The sequence below is a fragment of the Magnolia sinica genome, chromosome 13, assembly GCF_029962835.1.
Source record: "Magnolia sinica isolate HGM2019 chromosome 13, MsV1, whole genome shotgun sequence".
NCBI classification, from domain to species: Eukaryota; Viridiplantae; Streptophyta; class Magnoliopsida; order Magnoliales; family Magnoliaceae; genus Magnolia; species Magnolia sinica.
Window position 1 is genome coordinate 21,285,622 of NC_080585.1, and position 17,248 is coordinate 21,302,869.

The 17,248-nt window shown below is 38.1% G+C and overlaps 1 protein-coding gene across 2 annotated transcripts; it reads left to right on the plus strand.

The window, feature by feature from the left end:
- The first annotated feature begins 1,566 nt into the window (after positions 1 to 1,566).
- Positions 1,567 to 16,208, plus strand: LOC131223178 (lysM domain receptor-like kinase 3). Of its 2 annotated transcripts, XM_058218489.1 has the most exons (12): positions 1,567 to 1,837; positions 2,730 to 3,321; positions 5,728 to 5,757; positions 7,465 to 7,719; positions 7,850 to 8,004; positions 8,232 to 8,321; positions 9,246 to 9,351; positions 9,574 to 9,725; positions 10,628 to 10,725; positions 11,009 to 11,159; positions 12,178 to 12,276; positions 15,810 to 16,208. In XM_058218489.1, exons 2-12 carry the CDS (start codon positions 2,760 to 2,762, stop codon positions 15,948 to 15,950), a joined length of 1,839 nt encoding a protein of 612 aa, XP_058074472.1. In that variant the 5' UTR covers positions 1,567 to 1,837; positions 2,730 to 2,759; the 3' UTR covers positions 15,951 to 16,208. The 2 variants fall into 2 exon arrangements, 1 of the variants encoding a protein (XP_058074472.1); XR_009160320.1 differs by lacking the exon at positions 1,567 to 1,837 and having other exon boundaries at positions 1,918 to 3,321; positions 12,161 to 12,276; positions 15,810 to 15,948.
- Positions 16,209 to 17,248: the final 1,040 nt, after the last annotated feature.

Sequence of the window (17,248 nt, forward strand, 5' to 3'; positions counted from 1 at the left end):
GTTACTTTGCCATTGATGTTGCTCACCAACCGTTTGATAAAATGACTCAACGAAATGTGGCTGGTGACAAGGAAGGTTTGGCTGGTGGCAAGGAAGGTATGTACATGAAACTAATATCTCTCCTCTTTGTGCTTTTTTTTTTTTTTGGTTTTTTATGTTATTTAAAAAGTGTTTGAGAAAATACTTGTAAAACCATTGCCTTTGTTTGTAAAATAGTGGGGTTTTGAAGTGCAATTTAAGTGTTTGTGGAAATGCCTCAATGGCGAACTCAACTCGGTCTTGGCTCGAACTCGGCCCAAGCTGGCCCGAGCAGCTGATCGAATTAAGCCGAACTGGCCAGCCAGGCTCGAGGACCAAGCCGAGTCAAGTTCAAGCTGAGGTCAGCCAGTGCTTGAGCCGAGCTGACTTGGTTCGAGTCACCCGTGACTCAGTAACCTATCATCCAAATGCCTCCTTAATGTAACACGAGGACGAAAGGATTACCGAATATTCCAAAACCTAGATGCGCCTTGCCATTAGAATTTAGGCTTTTTATATAACTTTAAGCTGTATAAGTGTTGACTGAGTCTGATTTTATGTATCAAGGTGAAACAGAGGGGTGTACCTGATAGATGGGGTGGATCTTGCACACGTGTCTTTCAACTCCAAAGGAAGCAAAACACATCATTTCCGTAACTCCATGTAATTTTCGCACACTTGCCACACGTAAATAAAATCGAGACAGTTCATCTATTATTTCCAATAGTAAACGGATCTTGGTCCAAAAATCACAACGTTTGGGATATCCTAGCCTTTTATCTGGTGGCATACAAATCAAACAACGACTTTCGTTCAGCAACGGTTTACATTAAGTGAGAAAAAGTCATTCACATTAGAAGGTTAAAATATCAAAATCAAAGAAAACCTTGTCCAATGGATAATCAGAGCCGTTGAAAGTAGGATGCCTTAATTGGATCATCATACGCACGTGCCACACGTATGAAACGTAATCTGGATGCACGAAAATACAGTGCATTCGGATGTACAGAAGCTGCTGCCTATATAAAAATGAACTCTTCCCGCTTAGAGAGAGAGAGAGAGAGCCGGCCGCGACCATGTTCAACAACAAGTGATAGACAGAAACGACGAGGAAGAGTCCAAACCGAACGCGGTTTGGCTGCTGACCCCAACACCAACCAGCCTGCTGATGTCAAAGCACTGTGGGTCCCTCCATGATGTATGTGTTTTATCCACGCCGTCCATCTATTTTTCCAGGTTATTTTAGTGCATGGAGCAAAAAATAATGCAGATCCAAAGCTGAAATGGGCCACACCACAGAAAACAGTGGGGACTCACCGTTGAAACCTTCCTACGGTCCAAAGTGATTTTTATTTGTCATCCAACCTGTTCATAAGGTCAAAAACACCTGGATGAAGGGAAAAAACAAATATCAGATTGATCTAAAACTTCTGGGGCCCACAAGAAGTTTTCAATGGTAAGAGTTCAATCCTCACCGTTTCCTATGGTGTGGTCCATTTCAGCGTTGGATCTGTCTCGTTTTTGGGTTCATGCCCTAAGATGAGCTTAAAAATGGATGGGCGGCGTGGATAAAATACTTACATCACGGTGGGGTCCACCGAGCTTTGACATCAGCTAGCCGAATGGTGTTGTGGTAAGCAGCCAAACGGCGTCTAAATCGGATTCGAAACCAAGTGAAGGAAACCGCGTCCTTCAATTTCAACTCTCTCTCTCTCTCTCTCTCTCTCTCTCTCTCTCTCAATTCATTCTTTTGGAATTTCTCGATTGTCTTGCCTCCATTACACTCTCCTTTCAAATCGGATTCGAAAACGACAGCCGGGTAATGCTTCTCTCTCTCTCTCTCTCTCTCTCTCTCTCTCTCTCTCTCCTTTTTCCTGCATTTCATTTTCTCTGCTTCCTCTTTCATCTCCTCAGAAGAGAGAGAAAAAAGGAAGAAAATTCAAATCGAGATTCGTTTTCATTCGGCTCGGATTTTCGTCTCCCCTGTCTTCCAATTCCCTTCTCAGCTCCCATCGTATTTCAATTCTCTGAAGAAGAAACTCATTTTCCTTGCACGCACGAATTTTAATTCACATCAACATCTTCAAATCCTACCCAAAACGTATTGGTGATTTGGGGTGGAAAACGCTGAGATTTTGGATAAGCATCTGTAAAATCTATTCTTCTGCTGAAATATTCCATCCACCTCCAATTCGCGTGCTTAGCTTTTTTGAGTTTCTTTCTCCTTTTCTTTTCTTTTCTTTTCAGTAGTCGTCACAAGAAATGTAGGAAACGTATTGTGTTCCCGGCTTTTGATATTTTCACCATTTCTGTTTGGAAGAATTTAGACTGATTTATTGGATTTGTCTTATTGGGTAAATCTTGAATGCTCTTCATTGGTGGAAGGAATTGCAGTAATTTTAATTCTGCTAAAATTGGTTTGTTTTACATTTTTTATTTTTATTTTTCTGTTTTTGATTAATCTCACCATCTGTGGATTATGATGTGCATTTGATTTTTTATTGCCTTGTAATTGAATCCAATTTTTCTGTCCTTCCCATTTTTGAGTTTTTCATTTATTTACAGCAGTAGGACATAATTTGTATTTGATTTTTTAAAAATCTTTTTAGATTTGTACTTGTATCTGGGGACTGAATCCGTTTTCTCTGTGAAGATTTGACCTTTATAGGATTTCGATCTTTCCAATTTTCATCTTTTTCTTGTCTCCATAGAAAGCGATATGCACCTGCTTTTTGGTGAAAATGGAGGAATTCCGGATGGTTATCTTAGCATTCACAACTCTGATGTGTGTTTGCCATTGCTTCCACTTGGCGCCGATGCCGTGCAATGTATCTCTAACCGACACATGTCCTGCTTCCCTGTATTTCATCCCTTCAAAACCAAAAACCATTGAAGAAACAACCTCTTTGTTCCATGTGAATCCCAATGTAGTTACTAAGGCAGGTGACGGTTTCTTGATCTCGATTAATTGCAGCTGTCCTGCTGATCACGACGAGTTCGTATGGCACACAAATTATTTGATCCAACCTGGGGATACATGGGAGAACATCTCAATGGTATTTGGTTCGATGGTGTTGGAAAGGCCAGCGAAACAGTTGATTGTGTCGCAGACCGTGATGTTAGATCTTCTATGTGGTTGTTCGGATGGGGTACGGATGGTGACATATGTGGTTGAAGCGGGGGATACGCTCTTTACAATATGTAACAATTTTGGATGCGATGTGGAGAAGACAAAAATGCTGAATAAGGTGGATGATTCTGCACTTATCCATGTTGGAGACATACTTTTCATCCCAACCACAGGTAGGGATTTACTGCTGTTTTCCTAAGTGCCTTTGCATCTGTTGATTACTCTAGAAATGAATTCAATTTCCATGGAATTTTATTTTTCTGCTGTTTGTGAAAGAAAAGAGTAGGTAATGGAAATCAATTTCCATTTCCAAGGTTTTACTCAAAAAACATGGATACTGGTTTCTCTAGAAAACATGTTAAATGTCGATTTACAAGACAAAACTCTCTCCCTTTGACACAAAGCTAGATATATGGAGGGATGCTTTAGAATCTAAAGAATTTAAAGTTAATCGGACTAACCTAGAGTACATGAAGTGCAATTTTAGTAATAATAGGAGTGAAAAGAAGGAATTAGTTAAGATTGTTGACTAAGAAGTTTTCCAAAATGATCACTTTCTCGATACCTTGGGTTAATAATTCATGAGAGTGGAGAGATTGAAAAGGATGTTGCCCATAGAATTCAAGCCAAGTGGAAGAAATACGGCTATGCCTTTGGAGTTTCATGTAATTGTCATGTACTACTCAAAACAAGGTATTCTAGGGCGTTTATGTAATGGTTGTGATGGCCGTTACGTACGGCAATGGTGGTAACCGTTATGGGGCCGTGGCCGTTACGTGAAAAATGACCCATAATGGCCCGTAATAGTTCATTACAAGGCTGAAAAAAAGTTTTTTTTTTATTTAATTTTTTTTTTTTTTTAATAAAAAAGGTTGTTACGACTTATGGCCACCATTACCATTATGGAATACCTTGACTCCAACTAAAAGGGAAATTTTATAGTATAGCTATAAGCAGCCATGCTATATGGGACAGAGTGTTGGCAGTTAAAGAACAACATGTTCATAGGGATGAGTGTAGCTGAAATGAGCATGTTGAGATGGATGAGTGGCAAGATGAGGAAGGCTAGGATTAGAAATGAATGCATTCAAGGGAACTTAGAAGTAGTACCATTGGACCAATAGGTAATAAGATGAGGGAAAACAGACTTAGATGGTTTGGCCATGTGCACCAGAGACCAAGAACCACACCACTTAGGAGTGATTGGTACAAGTTGAAGGCTCTAAAAGGGCAAGGGGAAGACCTAATAAGGACTTGGATGGAGGTAGTATGAAAAGACTCCATGACTTATGGTCTAACTAAAGGTCTGACCCTCAATAGAGTGGAATGGTGGAGTAGGATTATGTAGCCAACCCCAGTTAGTTGTGATAAGGTTTAGATGATGATGACAGACTCTCTCCCTTTAACTATTGATCTTTTAAAATTTCCATAGAAAACTACACTCCAAACAAAACAATGAATTTACTGTTGGATTCCGCAGTTTTCCATTTGCTGACGATTCCTTAGGGTATTCCATGTACAGTTTTTTAATATTCTATCCAAAAGATGCTAGTTGAGGATCCAAGCTACTATTGTTGGATATATTTTTGAAGGTATGATATGATGCCCCATTGAACACAACTTTTTTTTTGCTCGGCCAAGAAACTATATGGGTGGGGCCCTTATGGTGATCTAGAAAGTTCATTTGTTGGGCCCATCATTGATAGACGATGCTTTGGAAGTCTAATTAGTGACATGGAAATGGTGGTTCAGCTAATGGTTCACCTTCAATGACCAAAAAAAAAAAAGAAAAAGAAAAAGAAAAAAAAAACTATCTAGCATATGGATAAGTTTTTTTTTTTTTGCTTCCCATGATGGATGGGATATTTGGGATATGCTCATTCAAGATGAGTCATATTTGATAAGCATCCTGGATTGTAGAAAGATCAGTCTGCCTGTATGGTTGCTTGTCAAAACAAATGCTGTTTAGTCTAGTCGAACATTGTATAGTTCACGTTCTTCTCTTTACCTCCCTATGAGATGCCTTGTACTAGGCTTGGTTTATATTATTGGCTTCCATCTTCTAGCATGTATTCATCAATCTCAATTAGTTTCTACTAGGTGCTATTGTTTGTGCTTCCCAGATTTGAATTTACATGGGGGGCAAGCTTGTTTTAGAATTTATCCATGAGAGGGTGGTTCTTGTGTATCTTGGGTGTCTTAGTGACTGCCTTTCAAGATGAAACCAAGAAACTGCTTCTTCTTCTTCTTCTTCTTCTTCCTTCCTTTGTTCCCTCCCTTCGAGCTTTATTTGCTTAAACTAATGTTTTAGTCAGTCCACTGAAACTAATAACATAATCTCTGCCTTCTGCATTTCTTTGCAAAATTCAACTTTTGTCATACCCTTAGTCACTTTGAAGTATTATGTGTTATTTTTGTGAATGTTTGATTGTAGTAACTGTTGTAGTTTCATCACTGAGGCCATATACACAGTTCTGATATTGATTATGAATTTGTAGCTATTGAAACTTTAAAGGTGTAAATTCTCTATGCTAATAATTTTCTTTTCTATTTTGCATGCAAATAATGTATTCATGAAGACCTTGGACACATTCTTCTCGATGATAAAGGTCAGTCCAACCATTCCTTTCATCATCTTCTCTTTCCACGATTCTTCCAGATAATTTTAACCTTGGACATGTAATGTAACCATCTCATAGAACTTTGTCTTTGCATTCAGTTGTTTCTTTCAAGTGGGACTTTTGCTTGATCGAAAATTCTTTTTGCTAATTATCAATACATGATTGGAACCATGATTCCCAAAGTAAAAAACATGCAAGTGGCAATGTTCAATTTAACTGCATGTTTGACTGAAAGAAAGAACTCTGATAATATTACAAAGAGTCCTATACGTAAATGACCATGCTGAACACAATAAATTGTAATTATTATTAGCCATGTTGCTTGCAAGTTGCAAGTGATTTGAAAGATGGGGAGAAATTTACAGATCCAACTGTATGTATCCCCCTCAAGCCAAAGAATGCTTATTGTTCTCCACTAGCTACTAGAAATATGGGACCTTTGTTTACTGATCAGTAGCAGAACAATTTTTCTTGGTCATGGTAGAATGCCTTCATGATGCCAATCAAACCTTCTCTCTTGAATGGTAGGAAACTTGTGAGTTGTGAGTGTTATTTCATTAGACACCATATCTGTTGCAATCTGATTGTCATACTATATTCCTGTTGCCATAAAAGATTTAGTATAGGCTTTTATCAGTAGACATTTGATTTATGCCATTTCACTAGTGGATGCCATTAGATATGTGAGACGGGGGCATTGTATTAATAATTGCAACTTCAATAAGATTTGTCTAAATCTCCAGGATTTTGCATGTAGTCCCTAAAATCATACGGGTTGTTTACCAACTAGACCGTGCGTGTCTGTGCACATGCCCATGTGTTGGGAAGGGGGTAGTTTAAGACATTCTTTTCACACGTCCATGCATAAAATCTGAAAAACCCATGGTGGGTGCGCATGAAAGGGGAGTGGGTTTTAGACATTCCTTTTGTACACCCAAAAAGCCATGGCGTTGGTGCACCTTTATTTTTTCCTTCAAACATAATGATTATTACATCTAGATGGAAGGAGCATTGTTGGACATTTCAATAGACAGATGACCAAAAGGAATTGCCTTCTCTAGGACTAGAGTGAAACACTGAAACTACATAATCACCTCTTTGTTTTTGGGTTTGTGTTTGACCGTAATTTTGTTGCAGTTCCATTTGACAGGAGAATGCAATACACAATAGTTTAGTTATATGGTATGCAGAGTAGTGATCGTAGAGGTTGAAGAACTAGTTGCATCATAAGATCATCTTAGTGGAAGTCTGAAATTGCTTGCACAGGCAGGATATGATGCCACTGGAATGTCCACCTAGTGGGTCAGTCATGGATTACTCGGGGTCCAAAAATGACTTATTCAGATGATCATAAATTCACGACTATGCAATCAAGATCCTGAAAGAAAGATATAAAGTCCATAAATTCTATTTTGTACGTTTAGGATTTGTCTGATCTGATCATCATTGTTTTTTGGCCATGAGCAATCTAAGGTGCTATCGATTGGATGGTCCAGTATGACAATCAGACCATTAACATGTCCGGTAGGATGAATATGGTGGTGCAGAGATGTACTGGGCATTCCTCTAATTGATTATTTTTTTATGTCAATGGTCCCATTATGTTGTATGGTTCCGTTTTCTTGCAAAGCCCTTTTACTTGGTGTCCTATGGCTATACTGGCATAATGGATTTTTTTTTTTTCCCAACTGCCAGATCCAAAATTCAGCAAAACATTAAAACCTCATAGCCATTTGGTTGTGGTAATCATTGGAGCTGTTGTGGCAATCATGTTTGTCTTAACTGCATTAACTGCATTACTTGTCTGGCTATACTGCTATAAGAGGAAGGAAACTGGACGATCGGATGCATCTGCTGGTGGAATCAAATGCTCGCCATTTTTCTTTGCTTCTTCCATTTTCAACACAAGTGCAAGCATTTCTCTGCAAGATCTTCATTCTTCATCCAAAGGTTCATTGCATTTTGATGCTTCTTATTTCTTAGTTAACAAACCAGAGCTTGATTTCCAGATTTATTCTCAGGCCCTATAATTTCTTTACATTGTAAATGAATTTTCAAGTTTTTTTTTTTTCCTTTACAGAATCTGGAACTAGTGCCATTAGCATGTTCAGTTCAGATAAAGCAACTGTTTTTCAATACTATGAAGTTTGTGATGCCACTTCAAACTTTAGTGCATCACGCAAGCTTGGTCAGGGATCCTATGGGTCTGTCTATCTTGGAAGATTAAAAGGCACTGTAAGTACGCTGGTTATTTTTCTGTCATTGATTCATTCTGCATCATAGTATATTTTCATTTAATGTGTTCAATATATATATGTATGTTCGTGTTTGTGTATATTTGCCACTTATAGGGCCTTACATAGTATTGATTAGTGAAACAGGAATGGTAAAGCCAACCCCAAATAGTTGTGAGGATATGATGATAATGATGGTGATGATGATGTGTCTTTATATTTATGTAGGAAGTGGCTGTCAAGCAGATGAAGAATACGAAGTCAAAAGAGTTCTTGGCAGAGCTGAACATCCTCTGTAAAGTTCATCATAAGAACTTGGTATGGTTTTGTTTTCTAGTAGCAGATGATCTTTTTACTTTTATCCACTTCAGGTGATCCTCTTATATAGAAATTCTTACTTAAAAATAGGATTCTATCCATATCCATTTCAATGAGGAAACACCGTCATTTCAAAAATCATTGCCCGATGCCAACTAAAGAAGTAAAATAGCATCATTGTCTGTATGGACCAGTTTGTCTCAGTTAGAAACACAAAGGAATGTCTCGCTACAGATGTTTGGCAATATCTTGTGTAGTTAGGGGAATAATCCCGTGCTTGGAACCGGTATTCTTCTAGTTGCATATAATTTGAGGAACCAATCAAATCAATCCTGTTTGCTTACAATCCATGGTTCAATGTTTGGTTCATAAATGCGAGGATCTATGATTTTATTGACTTAAATCGAGTTAGGAACCTCAATGTCTAAATTAATGAGACTTGCATGGCATGCATTGTAAATGTAAGGAAAATGATTTAGCATCTGCCTATTGCAAAATGTACTGTTTTCTATACCATTAAGTACTCCTCATGGATCACTGTCCTTTAATCATCTCCAGCTCTAAGTACAAGGACAATCCACTTAAAAAAAATTTCTGGGTTGGGTTCATGTAAGAAACACAACACGTCTTAGTTTTTTTTTTTTTTTTTGGAACATTTAATGGTATTATTGTATCTCTATTTATCTAGGAATGTTTCATGCCATTTCATGCTTTTACGACTGGTATTAATATACAAAACAAAATTTCCCCTTTTATCATATAGTTGTTTAGAGGTGTTGGTATTTGAAATTGCCTGCATTTATGGCTCTGAGGATGGAACACTTGAGTATTGGATGGTTCCCTTAAATCAGGCATTATGTGGCAAATATCCCTTAAATTTAAATTCTCTCAATCTATTAAATGCATTTCCTTTTATTTACATAGATTGAGCTCATTGGATATGCGGCTGGCGGGGATTATCTGTTTCTTGTATATGAATTTGCGGAAAATGGTGCACTAAGTGAGCATTTGCATTGCCCTTCTATAAAAGGTATGGATTTCTAGAATCTTCAATTGATAGGGTTGTCAGGTTCCTTCTCTTATCTTGATTTCCTTATTTAGAAAATTCTTGTTTATTGCTAAATTGGGATTCAGGATATCAGTTACTTGATATTGCTGGAATCTCTTATTTGATATGCCAATTGCCAACCATGATTCTGTGCAAAATTACGGCCACTTATGGCTTACATTGTGGGTCAAAATACTATTACAGGGCATGCGCCTCTTTCATGGACTGCCAGAGTTCAGATCGCTCTTGATGCAGCGAAAGGTCTTGAGTATATACATGTGCACACAAAACCATATTATGTCCACAGAGATGTGAAGACGAGCAATATTCTCTTAGATTCTAGTTTTCGAGCAAAGGTATGCATCCTATTTAAGTTAGGCACTACAACATAGTGTATTGGTTGTAACATCCCTAATGATCTGACAATATGATGTATGTGCAATTCTATATTTTCTTGAAAGAATACTATTATGTAAATATTAATTATTTAAGCCTGAAATATAGAGAAATGCATCAATAAAAGAAAGGTTTCCTAGTACCACCACATTTACATGCAGCCAGCTTTGTGGGATGACTGGTGCATAAGGGAGCTCCTACCATGAAGAGGACAATATACAAAAATAGGCTGCTCCATCCCTTTACAAAAAGAATGGACAATTTTAAGAAATACATAGCCGTCCATATTCAGTAGACTGGCCTGATTTGTGTGTATGTCATCTTCACTGTGGGGCCACCTTATGCACTTCTAAGATGTTACACACACTTGTGAGGTTGGGGTGCGTGCTGCATGTGGGGCCAGAAAACCTCTAGAAAAGGACAGTATCTTGGAAATTAACAAATGCAAATGTATTTGAGACAAATCACCAACCTGACTATACAATACATCTACACCTTTACTCATGTATAACAGATCAACCAATTTGATTAGTATCTTTTTTATGATTACATTGAGTAAAGGGATTTTTGTGCATGTTTTGTTACTTTTGTATGCATTGGAGATTTTACAGCTGGAGTTCTAATTTCCTCAATTTTGCCACACTTGTGGGGTGTATAATATGCATGAACAATCCAATTTTCCCCAGCACTGTATTCTCGTGAGGGCTATTTTTTATTGATTATGGTGTTGATTTTGTGAGGGCTATTTATTGCACCATCCGAGCCTTATAAAAAAACATTTATTTTATTCCTAAAGCCATAGGAAATTACTTGAACATGGCAATGGCGACTATTATTATTAATTCCAAATTTGTGTCTGCAGATTGCAGATTTTGGGCTGGTTAAATTACTTGAGCATTCACCAGAAATTGGAACTGCAACATCTAAAATTGTTGGAACATTTGGTTATCTTGCTCCAGAGTGAGTGGGAAAAGTTCATTATTTTTGTTCAGTATCTTTTCGATTTAGAATAGCAGTGCTAGCATCAAATCCCGCATCTTGTGCTATGTTTGTCTATTTTATCTTCATGGTTTTACGCATTGTTCGATATTGAGCTGACTCAGTTGAGTCTACTATTGGTCTAGTTGGAATGAATCATACTGGCTTTGGTCCTTGGATGAATCACACTCTGACACTGCTAGGCAATTCCATGATTATGTTCTTCCCACCCTGCCAGTTTTATGATTTTTACCTTGGCAATCAGGTATGTTCGAGATGGATGCGTGACGACAAAGAGCGATGTTTATGCTTATGGAGTAGTTCTTATGGAGCTTATCACTGGCAGGCCGGCACTTAGTAGAAGCTTATGTACTGAAAATAATTTATATTCTGAACATCGATCTGTCATAGGTTTTGTAAGTATCCATGGACTTTGTAATTGTCATATTCTCAATCTATAAAAGCATTACGTATTAAAGTGATAAACTTTAGCATACAAATGAATAAATTAATTTAGACACATCTGCTTTGTATTTAGAAACATAATTCATTACTGAAAAAAAAAAAAAAACTTCTGATTCCATGCTCTACTCAGGTTGAGTTGGGAGTAGTTTTCTTGAATGGTATTTCAGATTGCTTGACTGATAGAAACATAGTTTTGTTGTCCGAACCCGTACTGGTGAATGTCGTGCCCACCTTTCAGTAGCATAGGCCATTGTTTTGTAGGTACCAATACCATCATGGGATGAGCCATGCTCCACTCTCTCCCATCAGTTAGTCCCCACCATATGATGAAACTGTAGAATTACAAACAATGCCCCACATTTTAGTGCGGACTCAATCGAATGGTTAGGATCGTCTGATGAGGAAGCTTTCTGAGGTATTTTCCATCCATTATGGGGGTTAAACATTTGAACAATTTGGATCACCAAAAGGTGAGCCTTGTTGGCAAAATGCTCGGTTGAACTTGTATATTTCCACTTACTTAAAACCCGGAAAATGCTTCAGTATTCCAATATTTCAAGCCCTTGAAAATCGAGCTTTTTTCGCACTTGAAGAACCAGATAAAGTGGTCAGTCAAGTTTTGCTTCAATTTGGCATCAGGTGTTCACCAAGTCCAAGCTTGGTTCTATTTTTTAAACTTTGCTAGAGTGATTCTCTTAGGCCCTGTTTGGTAGACAACTAAAATGAGTTAATCTCATTTTTGTTAACAGTAATCACATATTAGAGATCTTGATCTCTGAGACATAATGAGAATATAAGATCTCTAATACATAATTACTGTTAAGAAAAATGAGATGAGCCCATTTTTAGGTGTTAACTAAACGGGGCCTTAGTATCTATTGCAGTTTCTAGATGAAATAATACTGTATACCAAATAAATCGTACTGCTTTTATTATGCTTCATGCTCAACAGGACCTGATTTTCTTCAGATGCTATCTGCTTTAGAAGACAACGAAGATCCAGCGGCCAAGTTGTTGCAATGCATTGACCCCAATCTCACTCACTACCATAAAAATTCTCTTGTTCAGGTACTAAGTGTTCTCTTCACTTCTTTTTTTTAGATGATCAATGTGGTGATATATTATAATAGTAGTCATCAAGTACTCTACAGTAATATCTGATAATGTATTATGATATTGTTTCTAGTAAGATCCGTTTTCCTTGCACAGTATGAAAGCTAGGATTAAAAATCGCTTTTGGTGTACTGTATCAGTCACACCACAAAAACAGATGTGTATTGATACAGGCCGATACGATCCATCTGGGCTCTTAACCTCCAACTTAGATGGTTAGCATTTCTTGGTCATTGTGATCCTAGAAATATGCTCCATCCACAATGTGTCCCACAAATTTGGATGGTTCTGATGGGTGTATGTGAGTGCCATATATGAGAACGACGAATCACATGTATCCAATAGTCCTATTTCAACAAAGAAGTATTCTTGTATCAGAGGTTAGAATTCTTCAACCAATCCAATTTTGGGACTGTGACTCAACAAGACTGGATATGCTACACCCAGATCCATAGCTCAACTGGTAGACTGAGTGTGGATACCTCGTTTCAACCCTTGAGGTCTTGGTATCGATCCCTAGTGGGGGTGGCTAACATGGAGTGTGTGTACCGACATGGGTGTGCACTAACAAGCTAACCCAAAAAAAAAAAAAAAACAAGACTGGATATGCCGTATGTATGATTTCGGGGTGGCTGCGCGTTCAGCGTCATACTCTACCAGAGTATCAAATAACTCTGCCGCTGTTCAGTGTTCACCCTCATTTTATTAGACTCGCAGCCCAATACCAAATACCTTGGAAACAGTAGCTCATGCGCATGCCAGCATGTCAAGCTATTTGTGGGCATGGCATCCAAACCATGCATCAGGTGTGACCCATCATGAGGGTAAGACACCCCAAAAATCAGGCTGATTCAAAACTCAGGTGGGGCCCACCGAAGGAAATCCATAAAAGGATGGTAATAAAATTGTTTTTAAGAACCGATGTCACATGAATTGTACAGATTCACTGTTCAAATAAATATGCCTGGTGCAAGGCGCCAGCCGGTACCTGGACCAGGTAAAAGGAGGGTTGATGTCATGTAGGTAGCTGGCCTGAAGTTTTGTCAAGCAGTCATGAGAATTCCTGTTTCAAATCTTGATTGAAGAAACACTATTTGAGTCATGGAACATCTTTGTTTGCTTTAAAAAAATTTTCTGATACAATATTTATGACAAAGATAATTAGTCTTTCATCACGGACTTGATGGGAGCAGAAGTCCAAAGTGACCATGTTCTGATACAACTAGACTGCTAAGGTTAATAACATAAAATTCCAAGTTTCTGCATGCTCAATTGACTTTCTGGTTTGACAATCTTATTATATCTCTTTCTTCAAGTCATTTTGAGTCCTTGATCGAATTTATTGAGTTTTGAAAGCTTTTATACGATCTGATTTTCTCAACTTTCAAAGACAAGATCAAGTTTTTGAGTACTTGATTTCTCGTGTGCTCTTATTGATTTCTCTTTCTTTTTCTTGTAACTAAAATTCCCCTTTTGGCATTTCTTAAGACAAGTTGAATCTCCTCAACTTTCTTGGGCACTAAACACCGTTGTTTTTAGATGTAACTTCTCACTAAAGATTCACATTCTTCTTGAAAAATAATGTAAAAACAGCCCCAAATAAAGGACCCAAAATGAAACACCCACATTTGTTTGAAAAGTTATGTTTGCTGATAATATGAAAAATTTCAGGGTTTTTTCTTCATTCTAGGGGAGATATATTCATATGTATTTTCTAATTTGCCAAAAGCTGAAACATTTTAAGTTAGTGGAATGATTTTGATGAGGACATCAGAGTACCATTCATGGTCTACCAGAGGAGGAGGAGATCATTACTAGTTTTCCTTTGGATGGATGACCACTATGTGGACCCGAGTGGCTTGTTTTGAAGACCCAACATGCATTTGATACATCTTCGAAGACCCTACACTAAGGAAATGCATGTGGGCTGCATTCTTGAGGAGTCTTGGACCATTGGATTGAGTGCTCACATTGATCGGACTGTTGGATCGTGCACAATGGGCCTTTGGACCACCCCATTGGCGACACATACTTTAGATTTATTTGTTTTGAGCAGTTTTTGTCATTTATTTTATTATATTTAGACTATTTTATATTTTACTTGAGATAAAGTTTTTTTAAATTAGAATTTTTTCTTGAGAGGTTTTTTTTTTCTTTCTAAAAGTCTCTTTTTGAGACAAAAAAGACCGAGAGGGTTGGGGGGGGGGGGGGGGGGGGGTGGTTGGTTAGAGCCCTAATGCCATTATTTCGAAAAAAGAACTTTTTTCCCACACACACGCATGCCGTAGTGGGATTTCACCACCTATGGGTACTCAAACCCGTGACCTGGTGTTGAAACTCTTGTGAGTCTGCCACCCGGGCAAGACTAAGGACCCAAAAAAAAGCTTTGTGTTTTCTCTTCTTAATGTGATTTGGAGCTTGGGTGTGGTGTGATTCCATTCCCCATTCAACGGAGGTGCGAGGCTTCCCATTTATCATTTTCATTCTCTCTTTCTTTCTATCCAAAAGAGATATTTTCTCAAAACTTCATCTTTTTCTTCCCTTCCCATCCAAATAATCTTTTTCTTCTACTTTTAATCATCCAACTTCAACCCCAACCGAACCCAACCATTGAGGACCCCAAAACCCTAGCCGATGACCCCACATGTGTGACCGTACAGCCACACGTGCTAGCCCTTAGGCTGACCATACGAACAACCCCTCAATCCCTTGATTTCCCCATCAAAGCCCCTTGATTCCTCATCCCTTACCCTACCATAAATCCTATATCCCCAATTTTATATTTTTCCTAATCTCTAGAAACCCTAATTCCAAATTCCCAAACCCTAGAAAATCACTCAAACCTCCAACCACTTAAATCCTTAATTTCCCTCAAGTAATACACATGCCCCAAAATCCCTTAGTCATATAAACCGTTTAAACCCTAATTTTACCTTTTTCCCCCAAATTCCTCAAACCCTAGGTTAGCCTACATTCTTATCGAGCAAACCCTAGGTAGTAATGGCCATTCCCTTTTGAAATAGACTTATTCATATGGTAATTGGGTGTTCTTACATCCATTAGATCCTAATTTCTAGTATTTAATGATCATGCATGGTGTAGTTTCTTGATTGTGTTCTAAACTATTCATAGTTTCATATTGGATTCTTGAGATATTTGATAATTTTGGCGTGATTTGTGATTTTGATTATTTAATTTAATTTTTCAATTGATTTTACTTCACTGTTAATCCACATGCATGCATCCTGCATCAGATTCCATGAGAATAGTTTGTGATTTGCTCATTTTAGTGAGCTCACCTGTGATATGGACTGTTCATTTGGTAGGTAAACATCTGTCAATATGATTTGTAAATGTTGCCTTTGCTTACCTACCTCCAAAAGCACTTTTTTCTCAAGAGAAAAGGAATAAGATTTTGAGCATGTAAATTTCAAATTCGGCATTCTTCTTCTTTCCCTAACTTCTTTGACTTTCTTGTAAAAAAAAAGATGGCTCTCTTAGCCAAGGACTGCGTGGATGACGATCGGAACCAGCGACCGGACATGTCCAAGGTAGCAATCTGCCTGTCACACATCCTTGACAGCTCCAAGGAGTGGGAAGTTCAAGGCCAAAATCACCCTCATTCCTGACCTTCCCTCTGTTATTATCTTTAGTTGAGAGGAAACAGCAGTGATAACTGTGAAGAATTGCTAATGTTGTGAGAGTAAGATTGAGACATTAAGTGCCTTTGAAGTATGTATGTATGTATGTGCATTTGTACTTAGATGCTGGTGCACAACATGGTTATGGTTGCATATGTGAAAGAGATTCATTTGCATCTTTAAGGCTTTGTACAAATTTAACAGATGAAATCAGATGGTTTAGATCATCCAATCAGTTCGTTTTTAGGCGGTTGTAAACACTTTGTTGGGCCCACAATATAGACTATCTAGAAAGGATGTGTGTGTATACTACATGTACGGTGAATGAATTGCTGCACCTTATGTGGGGTGCAGCTTGCCTGAGAAGCATTCAGACCCATAAATATTAGGTTAGCCCTCCAGCTTTCTTTTCTTTCCTTGCATAATAGAGAGTTGAGCATTTCTATTGATTTTCCACACATTTGTCACAATACTCTTAACGTAGTAATTGGTGGCAAGTTATCCACCGTACATGAGGAATGGATGCATGCCACTGTGTGCCCATTGGGAATGGATCATAGCTTGAAAGTTTCACTAATTTCATGATCTTAGTTATCTGCTTGCCCCATTGAATTAGGCAAGTTGACCATTTTTTTACCAACTATTTAATGGCCACCAACTTGATGATCATAACTGTGGATTTGCCTGAAAATGCAATTCACTAATTTAATTATCTTAGTTTCTGCATCTGTATCTTGTTTGGCAGTGCTGAAAGCTGTAGATTGCGTTTCCCTGTCTTCTCTTTCTGCATTTTTAGCCTTCTTTTTTGCTTTCATTGCTGAAAGGATGCACATTCCAAGGAAGTGACTCCTCCCCAACAACTCATTTTTGGGGTTTTGAAGCCCCTTCCAAGTTGCGCTTCTCTCCAACACATCCTCCTTCCGATAGCTCTCTCCTCTCCTATTCATTCCTTTCTCACCTGGGCCCCTCCTGATGAGTGTCTTAGTATCTTGCACACTGATGCCATGTTGACACAGTTGCCATGATTCTCCCTTTCAATATTTCCTCTTGTGCATGCTGGTTATTTTTAGAAGAGTTATAGAAACTTGTCATCCAAACATGAACTATCTTCCCACTCATCCAAACATGATATGAGAAATCTCTTTTCAGGGATTTTCTTCCCATGACAGTCTCAATGGTTTATCCTTGGATGTATGTTCGATGAGATGCCACAGCTTAGGGATTGATTGGATGCCTGTAAAATTTTAAGTTGTTGTAAACACTTTACACCTGAAACTGTTTACCTC